Source organism: Coccinella septempunctata, chromosome 6 (genome assembly GCF_907165205.1).
Source record: "Coccinella septempunctata chromosome 6, icCocSept1.1, whole genome shotgun sequence".
Lineage (NCBI taxonomy): Eukaryota > Metazoa > Arthropoda > Insecta > Coleoptera > Coccinellidae > Coccinella > Coccinella septempunctata.
This window is the reverse complement of record NC_058194.1, coordinates 16,700,520-16,713,480: the sequence shown is the minus strand read 5'-3', so window position 1 is coordinate 16,713,480 and position 12,961 is coordinate 16,700,520. Positions and strand designations below refer to the sequence as shown.

Sequence of the window (12,961 nt, the reverse complement as noted above, 5' to 3'; positions counted from 1 at the left end):
TATGTTTTGAATTTTTTGAAGACAAAAAAATATCGATACGCATTCATAATAAAGAAAAATTCACAGATTGTGATAATATGTCGTAATTTTTTATTCATTCATAATTTGTACTGTGATTTTTTTTCATTAAAGAATGCTGAAAAATATTTTTTCTACAAGCGTGCGCGTTCAACCTTTTTCCCGCACGCATTCCAAGTTGCAAAGAGTCACTTTCCCAAAACGTGCGGGAAAAACGCCTGCTATTTCTTTCCCGCACGCATTTGCGTGCGGGAATGGATTAGCAGGGATTTTTCCCGCACGCAAATCTTATAGAATAAATTAAATTCAATCATGTTTCTATGCACAGAACGTCAACGATGAGAAACCCATAGTAATGACATGCAGAATTACGTCTGTCATTATATATGAATTAATCAAATGAGATATAATCTGTTTCGTGAAATGGATATATTTATATATTTCAAGCGCTTGTAGAAAAAATATTGTTCGTAACTCTTGCGGAAAGTGTCTTGCCCGCACTTGATAGGAAAATAACTATTTAAGAAATTAGCGAATTATTTAATGGTTTAAAATTTTTATGTATAATATTAAGTATCTAAGAGAGTCTGAAATCATTGATACAAATTTTGATCAGGAGTGTCCAGTTCCAGTCGAGGATTTTTCTGCCTTTTGATCCACTGGATATTTCTTATTTCTTCTCCATTCTGTTGTGAAATTTTCTGAATTTAGAAAATTATGTAATTTTGCACCACTAACCTCTTGTGATTTGTTCTTTCTGCCTAGTTTAGGTGACTCAAAACTGATTGGTCTGTATTCTTTTCTTTCAGCAACTGGACTTGATGTTGCACTCTTCGGCTGCCAGATGGATGGAATCGATTCTTCATTTTTCTGCTGATGTTTTTGTTTGTCGAATGCTGCTTGAGTTAATTCTTGTTTTTGACCAGGTGACCAAATACCTATGATAAAACATAAGTATTGTCAAATGCTGCATTCAAAGAGGAGATGAAAACATACAAATGCGACATAAAATTAAAAAAGCTTTTATGATGATCAGTTATTCATTTTAGGTACATACTATTTCAATATACATAATGATTTGAAGTGATGAAGAAAATCAGACACCTTCAAAATTCGATGTTTTGGGAGAATGGGATGGTTATTATGAAAAACCATCTACACGGAAATATATAAAACAATGTGATAGTTACGTACTTTATATCATTATTATACTTTCTCTGAAAATATTGATAGTGATGCGATGAATAAATTTTTCTCCATGCTTTATATTTTTCATGCTTTCCATGCTACACACAATTTTTCCTAGTTTCCCAACTATCTAAAATAACAGAACAGGAAGTGACTTCAAAAATGGGTTGCGTCACCTTCCACTGTTTCGTTAAAGATTAACATCTAATTTATTGATGAGAAAGCAGCTCATAATAGCAAAATGTGTATCTGTTTTCGCATTGTGAATGGAGTAGGCTCATGCTACTCCCTGCGATGAAAAATATATATTGACCACGGTTTGTATAATGATCATTCACGTTTCTTGCATTTTCATTGGGATAGATAGATAGACAGAAATAGATTTAATATTCTGCACATATAAATTATGACTTCAAAGACTTTTGAATTCTTTGATAAGTTCCAGTATTTGATTACTTCGGATTCTAATTGTGCTCATAAATCATTAATCCTGTATAGAACTTGGAGTTGATTTCTATACCCTAGTAGTATTTACTGTACTAGTATGGTACATGATGATTGTTCGTATCCACAGTGAAGAGGAGATCATTTATATTCCTGATTTCATTGAAATTTAACAACACTGTATTCAAATCCCGTTGGAACATTTTCTCTGACATCTTCGTACCAAAATTTCGTTCACAATTTTATTTCACAACATATTACATTGAATCTATAACTTAAGTTGAAGATATACCTATGTATACCTTCTAAAACGGAATGTATGGTTATTAAATACATTCGGCCTTATTCAATTTTTGCTGCCCTTTTAAAAAAACTAGATTACTTAAATGCATTTCGATATACAGGGTGTTTTATGGAAAACGGAAAACTAGGTTCTCAAATCTGCAATTATCTAAACACTAATTGCATCCGCTATATTACAAATCTCAAAGATAAAACTGTTGATCATAATCCTAATCCAAATGATTAGGTTTTATTTTTTAGATGTCTTATTACACATTACAACGGTTGGAACAAACGCAAGAATAATCGAAATGTCGAGAACGTCCTATAAAGGTGAAGTATCGAGTAAAAGTTATTTCGAATTGTCAATAAACCAAAGTTCATTCTAAGCAACGTTAGACATCTCTTTTTATTGACGCACATGAATAGCCCAAAACCTATAAATTCGGCAATTCCGATAAAAATCAGAATTCAACGAATGTCGATGGTATGAATTACTTCTATCGCATGTATACAGAATTACTCAGTTTTGAAATTCTCATTTTCTCATGAAGAGTTTTGAAGGAATCGTTTACACGATTTTTTGTATTCTGTAGGTATCTGTTCAATGCAAATCGATAGAAATTTGATGGAAGATTCTGAACGTGGATCTCGAAAGCTATCTAAGGGAAAGAGGAAAATGGAAAAGGCGACTTCAATCGACGACCTACATACCAATCATAGGTGGACCCTTCGGAACCTTCATTTCCATTTTCATTGATAAATAACATGAACGAAGAATGGAAAAGAGCAACCTAATTGAATTTTTATTTCGATGCTCGGTAATGTTTTAAGCAGTAAACCTATTTCTTCGTCCGATTTTTCCTCCAAATAAAATACTTTTTCATTGATTTCATTCATCGCAAAAATTCGCCTTCGCATTTCAATATTGAGTGGCTTTCGGTAAAATTTCCTGAACTTTTGGTATGTTGTAGATTTTGACCTTCCTGGCAAAAGTGTTCATGGAGGCATAAAAATATCGTATGGCTACTTTCGACTTAAAAATTTTTCACAATTGTGAGAATTGAAAAACTGCCAATGTTTTGTTGGAATACGATTCCCCAATGATTATATGATATCATGGTAGTTTTTATCCATTATAATTTTTCTGTTTTTTAACCACAATGAACAGAAAAAAATTCAATTCGATTAATTTTAAATCAACCACTGTCAATTCTCTGATGAGAAATGAGGATTCAGCCTAGATGAGCTTCCCCTGTCTCCTGTCTTAATCACAATGAATGAGTCGGTATTATATTATTGACTTTGATTTCTTATATCATGGTGGGCGAAAATAGGGCTACGTTAGCCCTTCGTTCTTAAGCTGGGATTGGGGAGAACATGTTGTATGTATATCCAACCTTTTTGAAGTCCGCAGAGTTATTTCGTATATACAGGGTGAGTAAAAGTCCAAGTTTCTTAGGAAATAGTTCATTTTTTGCAATCAATATTATTATTATTGATACTCTGTTCCGCAAAACTATAGGTTAAGTTTTTAGAATTTTTGAAATTACTTTATATAACTATAACATCATACAGGCTGTCCTAGGATTAATGGAAATAGTTTCGAATATAGGTTCAGTCTGGTTCAGTACCTCAAAATAAGACAAAAAGTTCCTATGGAGTCATACGCCGAAAGGGAGGAGGAGACGGGGGAGTCTTCTTATTTTGTTTCCAGAATCTGTGACCACATATTATCTTGCATTAGTTCAAGAATACTTTAAACAGGGTGAGTCTTTGACACGTACAAATATTTTAGCAGTAGATTCTTGTGGTCAAAAGAAACTATTTTTTCCTATACCATTATTTCCGATTCGGCCACGATAAAAAGATATAGCCATTTTAAGTTTTCATAATGAGCTGTACCACCCCTGAAAAAACAAAATTACCTTCAGAATAACTAGCTATATCTGTGACACTACACATCTGTGGATCTTAAACAGAGTTCTATTCAGCCAGAGTACTCAATTTTTCAAATTTCACAGATACTTTTCAAATTTTAAACATCAAATTACTCAAAAACGGCGCATTATACGAGAAAATATAAAGAATACTGTTATTCTACAAAACGATCAAATATTTATTAGATAGCATCCAACTTAGTGTCAAGTGTTGGGTTCTTTGAACTTTTTGTATTTTTATATGGTACTTAATGGTCATAATGAGAAAACTGGAAGACGTGAGTGATATCTTGTGTTCGAAAAAGATTCACCAAATAAATGGAAAACCATATTGTAAAATTTATTTCATTCGAAAAAACCGTTTGTGACATAGAACTAGAAATATAATTTTTTTAAGGTTTTTCAACATTCTGTATTTTTCAAATCGAGCCGATTCGAAAGAAAAGGTAAAAAAATGTTTCTTTTGACCTCAAGAATCTACTGTCAAAATATTTCTACGAGTCAAAGACTCACCCTCTATAAACATGTCTCTTTCTCTCCCTTTCCCAACCTAAGAACAAGGGGTTATTACCATAGACTAATGAAGGAATTTCTTCCTTTATTAGTCTATGGTTATTATCTACTTATTGCACTCCTATTTTCGAAACACCTCGTATATATAAGATAAGATTGTGGAAGCTCAATCCACAGTTTCCATCAGTTTCCTTGTTCATCCCTGTTATAAAGCAGGGAACTGAAAGCTTTACGCATTGGATTGCATGTTTTGAGCCGATGGAGCTTTAATCCGATTTCGATTAATAATATCACGTTTTTTTCTTAATACGGATTGAAGTTTCAAATTGCAATTCCTTCTGTGTCGAAAAATTTAGGAGGTACTAAAGAGAGACCTGTCCTAAGCCACTACATAGTAGTAGAAACGTTTATTTAGTAACGGCCGGTTTCATAATCAAACCTTAAGTCCCTTTAATTTCAAATCTTCCTTTAATCCTTCTAAAAATGACAGTAAAGGAAGCTGCAGTGACTTTAAATTTGATTATGAAACTGGAGGTTAGGTCTATAAATATAAATAGTACGTATATCATTTTCCCCAAATATGACAATGATGAGTCGAACAGGAAGTACGGACAAAAAAGAAGAGAAGACTCAAATTTTCCAATAAAACGTTCCAGTTTTGAGATATAAGACACAATTCATATACATAATGTGATATGGGTTAAATTTTCATATTTTGAATTCCGGATTCTATGGCTGCAATATTTTCAATCCCTAATCACCTGTATGTTTTAGCAACACAATGTGTAAGGCTATAAATTTTTCCTTGAGAAAATACAGAAGGATAAAAAATTTAATAATCCGAAAGAAAAACTAACATGTCCTTTTAGGTTAAAGACCCTTGACAGGGCAATTGTTAATTGTTTGGTAAGGGGGTTACATTTCACTGTGACCTTAAGGTCTATTGTGCCCCTCATCTGAGCAACTGCGCCCTGCAGCGCAATGAAGGAATTTCTTCCCTTATTAGTCTATGGTTAATACTTATTGTACTTCATGTTTCATAAATATCTTCCTTTATGTGAGCTCAACATAATAAAAATGGACGATTTTGCATGATTAAATGCTCAAAATATTACTCATTCCTTTAAAACTTCAGTAGTAATCTCTTCATTAAACTTCTGTCATTCTTCTGAACGAATTAAATTCAATAGAAAGAAGAATTCAAACTCGAAATTTCTATAGAAAAATCCACGACGCCCCCTCAAACCCTTATTTAATAGACTGGCTGCAGACGTTTCACTCAATTTACATTGAAACAAAAGCTAAAAATTCCAGAATTGATCCTTCAGCTGGAGAAGTGCCCATTTTTCGCCGCAGAACTCGAGATTATGGAAAACGTGACTGGCGCTCCCACAATCGAACACCTGAGACGTGGAAATTCGGCAAAATGAGCGAGAATCCTGTTTTATCTTGATCTGTAATTTCAGTTGGTGCCAGTTCACTAATAATAAACCCAGATGACTCAGTCGAAATGAAAAAAGTAAAAATAGAGCTCTAGCGGATGGCACACTTAATTAATATTGTCGTTGACGTTTGGTTTCATTCATCCGTCCGTCTGGCTAAGGAAACTTTATTAATACTGAAAAGGGGTTGAAAAATTAATTCAACTATTGGAGAGCTCATCGAATAATAGTTTTTAATGCAAGTGGTCATCATACACACGCCTCGTGATAAAGAACTATAATCGCTGGATTCAAAGTTCATTATTCAAATGATGTAGAAATAAGTAACTGGAAGAAGATGTATAACGTGTTTCAACGATATTTACAATGAGTCTTGTGCAGATTGAGGATTTCTGAAAATAGATTTGTTAGTAATAAACTCCGACAAACTTATAATTATCTTTAATCAAGCGAATACTCAAATAGGCGTATCAATAGGTATTAGAAATACTTCAACCATTAGATGTTGGCTCAAAATATGAAGATTAATTCCACATCAAATTCAATGCCACTGGCGGAATTGCAATTTCATCGAAATTTTTCGATTCCCCAACACTTTCCACTTGAATTTTGTAATTCTTTCATAGCTATTGCGTCCTTATTTCTCGGACTATTCAAAATTGAACATGAAGCTCTATAGGGTGTGCAAAATTGGTGATACCGGTGATACCTGAACTACAACTTTTTTACGCAACATGATAGAGGACAATGAATGTGCATTTATGTCGTCTTTTTTCGAGAAACTAATAATGCCATCAACTACATTCCTCTATCTTCTTTTGGTTTTGAGTTATAAGCCAAAATTTAAATTTGGGCGATTTCAACTTCGGTCATTATCTCCGTTTCTGTCTGTGCTAGGATGTTGAAATGAAAACAGCCTACTCAATAATTTAAAATTCACATACAAACTATATTTTTCATAATATCTGAACGAAGTCTGATATATTTCTGAAACAGGTAAAATGGCGATTCTTTCTAGGTAATTTCAAACGACTGTTTCCATAAGAAAAAACACAACTTTATGTTATAGCTCAGTAAATATGTACCTATACCTATTGGAAAAAATCATATTACGCCACTGGATTACTATAAAGAAAGTGTCTGTATAATGTTTTCATTTCAACATCCTAGCACAAACAGGAACATGACCAAAGTTGAAGTTGACCAAATTTAAATTTTGGCCTATAACTCGAAAACGAAAACGAAAAGAAGATAGAGGAATATTAATGACATTATTAGTTTCTCGAAAAAAGACGACGCAAATGGCACATTCATTTTCCTCTATCTTGTTGCGTGAAAAAGTTGTAGTTCAGGTATCACCAATTTTGCCCACCCTGTACAATAATGATTATATTATAATATAATCAAAACTTTACTTATTGGATTGCATTTTTTGAGCAGATAGAGCTTTAATCCGATTTCGATTAATAATATCACGTTTTTTTCTTAATACGGATAGGAGTTTCATATTGCAATTTCTTCTGTGTCGAAAAATTCAGAAGGGAGTCAAAGAGAGACCTGTCCCAGTCGTAAGCCACTACATACTACTAGAAACGTTTATTTGACATAATTTAGTAAATGGCCGGTTTCATAATCAAACTAAGTCCCTTTAATTTTAAAGCTTCCTTTAAACCTATTCAAAATGACAAAATTAAAGTGACTTTAAATTTGATTATGAAACTGGACGTTAGGTCTATAAATATAAATAGTACGTATACCATTTCCCCCAAATATGACAATGATAAGTCGAACAGGAAGTACAGACAAAAAAGAAGACACAAATTTTCCAATAAAACGCTCGAGTCTTGAGACATAAGACACAATTCATATCTATACATAATGTGATATGTGTTGAATCTTCATATGTTGAATTCCGGATTCTATGGTTGCAATATTTTCAATCCCTAATCACCTGTATGTTTTAGCAACACAATGTGTATCAGTGTAAGGCTATAAATTTTTCCCTGAGAAAATGCAAAAGGATAAAAAATATAATAAACCGAAAGAAAAACTAACATGTCTTTTTAGGTTGAAGACCCTTGACAGGGCAATTGTTAATTGTATGGTAAGGGGGTTACATTTCACTGAGACCTAAAGGTCTATTGTGCCCCCCATCAGAGCTGTTCTCGCAACTGCGCCCTTCAGCTCCAGGGTTCCAATGAACTCCACTATCTAAGAGGGCTTCAAACAGGCTAAGTGCTCATTCCTCCAATAATTTTCTCGTCTGAGACATTCTTTGAGCAGGTTTGCAAAGGCGAGGCATTGGAAAAGGACTTTCCCCCCCTTACGCACAGAATATACATTCGTCAGTTTCTGATAACCCCATTTTCATCATATGCTTTCAATGGAATGATTCCTTTAGAGTGTTTCTCATTTCCAGAAACTCCTGAGTGACCTTGAACCCAGATTGAAGAGACCTGGTTGTCCTTGCCTATTTCATTGAGTTTCCTATGTCGATGACATAGGACTACCCGAATGGATGACTTTTACACATCCTTGATAGTTTCTTTACAGGTTTATGTCTACGCTTATTTCGATTGCAAGTATTTCTTCCTGAAAAATACTCGAACAATCGTTAGGCACCTGCTTCTTGTCCCGTGTATTTCAGCGCCAGCCCCTGTAGTGTTTTTTGAACTATCAGTATACCATTTGACAGGGTAAATATAGAAATGGAATTTCTGTTGACGATTCAAATTCTACCAAGAGCACAATCCAAAACTTTTAAGCTTTTCAAGCAGAAAATGCTTTCTTTCTCAACAGAATCGAAAAAGAGTTTAATCTATAATAATTTTCCTACAGTGAGAGAAAACGAATTAAAATGGAAGTTTTGAAGTCCCTATTGAATATTTTCGAGAGATGCTCCTCAAATTGCATTGATATGATGATGACATGGAATCAAAAATGCAGGAATTCAAGACCAAGATACCTTATATCTGAAGTCTTCGAAATATTTTAACTTCATACCAAATTCAAGTTGGACAAAAATGTTGTATAATTATGGTAACATATGTAACATATTGTTTAAATATACATAATAGTAATGAAAAGGATGAGCAATAACCATGTGAACAAACTTCGGGATGAGTTTTTAGGTCAAATATGCAAGAAAAATATGGAAAAATTGTTATATGAATAATCAACCCTATTCAAAATAATCAAGAAGTGTTTTTATGCCTAAAGACTTTAATACCTTGTTTTCATTGATACTACAGAAGCGTTAGGAGTTAATCAAATTTATAATTTTATATAGATTCAGTAAAAAGATTGCTGCACTTTCTGCAGATGAGAAATATAACTTCGCTATTTTTATTCTTCCCTTATTTTCAACCTAAAAAATACATTTCATTAAGTATAACGTCAACCACTTGAACCTTTCATGGAGGTATATTATTTTTCGTTTTCAGGAAAATCGACGAAAGTTAATTTGATTAGCTTCCTCATGCCCCATAAAACAAAATTTCATGAAGACTTTATGTAAAGAAACATGGAGGGTGGAGAGTACCTAGTTGGAAGGGTTAATTTTTAATTTTTCGAAATCTAGAAAATTTCAGGGGAGGATATAATTTCTCTTGAAATGAACAAAGTGCATACATCGAAAAGTGGAGAATTGAATGAGCGACCGTTTCCAGTGGGAATTGAATTAACTTCGAATAATGGAATCTAATTAATTAATTGAAATAATGATCTAGCTCTCGTTGTGAACTCCAATGCTGATGATGAAAGGGGAATATAATTACTGCCGAACTGTAGTTTTGTGCGATACAGATTTCGGATACGCATTCACGAAATTTAATTTCGGTTTGTATTCAGATAGAATGATTATGCCAGGTAGAATGCGAGTACATGTAACAGAATTAGATGCTGCTCCACATTTCGATTGCAATACCCTTGCTTGTGAAGCCATTGATCCTTGATTTATTACTGTCATGATGAGGTGAAGGTGATGGATTTGCACATGAACATCATACTCAAAGCAATGATAAATGATACACAGAACTCGAATTCAATATCTCATAAGAGACTATCTATGAGCATCATGCTCACTCATGATGCACTCGGTTCACCGAGAAGAATGGAACGTCAAAAATGGAGAGCCAGTAAAGACTTTTTTCTGTTACTGATGAAAAAGTGTAACGAGTCATCAATTGGCTCTGAATGTGTTCGTACATTTTAATCAAACATGATTGGAATTTATGAGGAAATTATCCAAAAATTTTTTTTTTCATGATTTACTGAAATTCATCAGTCAATTTTTAAATTATAAGCGAAAGAAAACTGTTGCTTCTTGATGTAATCACAAAAATCTCTACTGCAGTCATAAAAAAAATTGTTTACTTTTTTCGTTATAGCTTTTGCGTTTTCGACATAATTTAGTCAAATTTTAAACGAGTATTGAGCTGAAAGTTCCATATAATAGTATTCTCTCAACAATATCACCTATAGGGTGATATTTTTTCAGGAGTCGTTAATTTTATCTCCGCAACATATTTTGACGTGAACGATTGGTATATTTTAAAACTAAAACTAAATATATTACTTGTTGAATCCCTGACATTTTTCGTAGATAAATTTGGAGAAAATCGCTGCTGAACGAAAACATGCTATTATTATAGTAAAAAAACGGTTATAACCTGTTCTATCCTGTTTTTAAAAATTTTGATTCATAATTAAAGAAACTTATTTACTCGGAGTTTTTCACGAAAGATGCCCCCCCTCCTTCTGAGATGCAACCATCTATGAAAAATAAACTTTCAACAACATATGTAGCACCCTGAGTAATTGTGTATGGTGCTATAAATATTTATAGGAAATTTTTGTCTTAAAGTATTACGGGGAATACTAATAATTGAAATGAAATTACAAATTGTGTGGATCACGATTGAAATGAATAATTACGCAAACTTGTAGCAGTAAAAATTGTTACAGGTTAAACTGACTCATTGCATATTCTGAAATATATATGGATATAATTGGACTGAGTAAACGATTTTCTCATTTTTTTACCCTACAAAATACATATATCATTGGATATTTATACCAATAAGGTAAATCCTAAATTCATCCAAAAAGCTTATGAAATAACCTAGACATATTGTTAATAATTATTGATAATATAGAGTGCTATTATTTCAAAACACAAGTTGGTAAATTCGCACACTAATTTACTTGTGTAATTATGAAATCTATTTTTCATTCCAAGCAGAGAAAAATGGAAAGTGTTGGATTGATCTTGAGTACTGTTCCTCTAAAGTGTATTTCGATGATGCTGATAAATAAATAAATCAATTCAGTACAACCTATCCAACAATATCAGATATTTATTTCATATATTAACTTTGATAATAATCATCCATATTTGGTGTGACAGGATTATCCAAAATCTGATTAACAAAATAGGTGTTATCGATAGTTGAACATCGAGAAAAACTCGTTAAGGTTTGAAGATAGGTTACGAATAATTTGATTTATCATACTTGGCAAGCTGATGGAAGTGGCCTTAAACTTGGGCTTAGTCGGCGTTATCATCTTCATTGAAGACAGGAAGCAGTTTCTCAATCAAAAATTATTGTTTATCCCATATTCACAACACAAGTTACATGCCATTTCAACACGTGATTAGAATACGTGCATTTAGCCCAAATAGCATCGAGACACTGAACGACGTCGTCTAAGTCGTCTCGACGCATTGGCCAACCACCATAGTACGGATTTAGATCGCAGTGAGCTACTGCTCAACATCAATTATTTTCATGGACTAATTTTGACGGACTGGTTGCGACAAATTGTTTATTTTTCTTCGGCAGATTGTAGGGTGGATATTGGACGTTATTATGCTCAATAAGTTGTGCTGTTTGCACATGCACATGAGTAGTCCAATATGGGGTTCCAATTCGACATTGGTAATATCAATGGGGTAGTAATTTTTCCAAAATTAGGTAATCTTCAAGGAAAAATGTTGCCAATATTATTATCGAATAATTTCATGACTTTTGAGAGAAAATAATAGGAATGATCGACAAAGAAATCAAAGTAATTGGGCTAAAAATAAAAGTGTGAATTTATTACTATTAAAAAAAAAACAGTGCAAATCTCTGAGGTAGATGTCAATATACAATATTCCACAGGTGTTGTTATGTTATATTGATCAAAAATTCATTTGTATCTTTCCCATCTACAAATTAATTTCATTCAATTGGTTTCTTCGAAATTAATTCATTCCTTTTATTTTCAGCCCAAGATAATGTTGAAATAAAAAATTGGGAAATCATATTAATTGAACAATTAATTATTGACAGTAATTGTTTTGGTGTTCCATCAATGATATTTTCGATAAGTATATTATGTTATGTGAAATTACCACCATGTATTGAAAAGTATATTTTGAATATCCACTTTCCTTTATTATTCCCCAGCTTGTCAATTAAAACATCGATTGATTGTTATAACTGATATAATTGATTGTTATAACATAACTTTGGGTTGGAACACCCGTTTGTATTCCTATTTTCATAAAATAAAATAAATAAAAAACTAAGTAATGGAGAAATTAATGATGTTGGAGTAAGTATTTTTTGGAACTCAGCTTTTATGTGGATGAAAACAATAAAAAATAGAAACCATAAACCATTGAGCTAAACAGATTTGAACATTTCACTAAAATATCGGAACAAATATAGGATTGGGAAAGTCCGGAACAAAATTTTAATCTTCTGCCAATGAAAACAATTAAACCCGTCAATTGATTTTTGATTACCCTCATTTTCCGGCAATATAACTGAGTGTCCTTCTTCAACCCCTCAGCCGCAACCCCAATTAACTTCAGTTTTTCTAATTGAAACATTTACTATGAGCTCGTTGGAAAGTTACGGGAAAATTGAATCTCACCATAATCTTTGCTTTTTTAAATTTTGTGGTTATCAGAAGAAATACGAAATACGTATCTTGAAAAAAAATTATAATGAAGTAAAAATACAAATATCATGGTGGGATTCCATTTTACGGGATTAAGGAAAAATATTCAATTTTATTTCCAAGAAATATGTACAATCCGAACTCAATTAACTTGTTTCAGCGTTTTAATTTCAAGTTATGGGT

At 32.7% G+C, this 12,961-nt stretch overlaps 1 protein-coding gene across 16 annotated transcripts in view; it reads right to left on the bottom strand.

Annotated features, from left to right (window-relative positions):
* The window catches only part of LOC123315648, a 129,889-nt gene that overhangs the window by 42,036 nt on the left and 74,892 nt on the right, over positions 1-12,961 (bottom strand). For all 16 annotated transcript variants that reach the window (XM_044901427.1, XM_044901425.1, XM_044901432.1 and 13 more), the window contains one exon: positions 757-956. In XM_044901427.1, the coding sequence (XP_044757362.1) occupies positions 757-956 (200 nt within the window). The remainder of the gene's footprint in view (positions 1-756; positions 957-12,961) is intronic.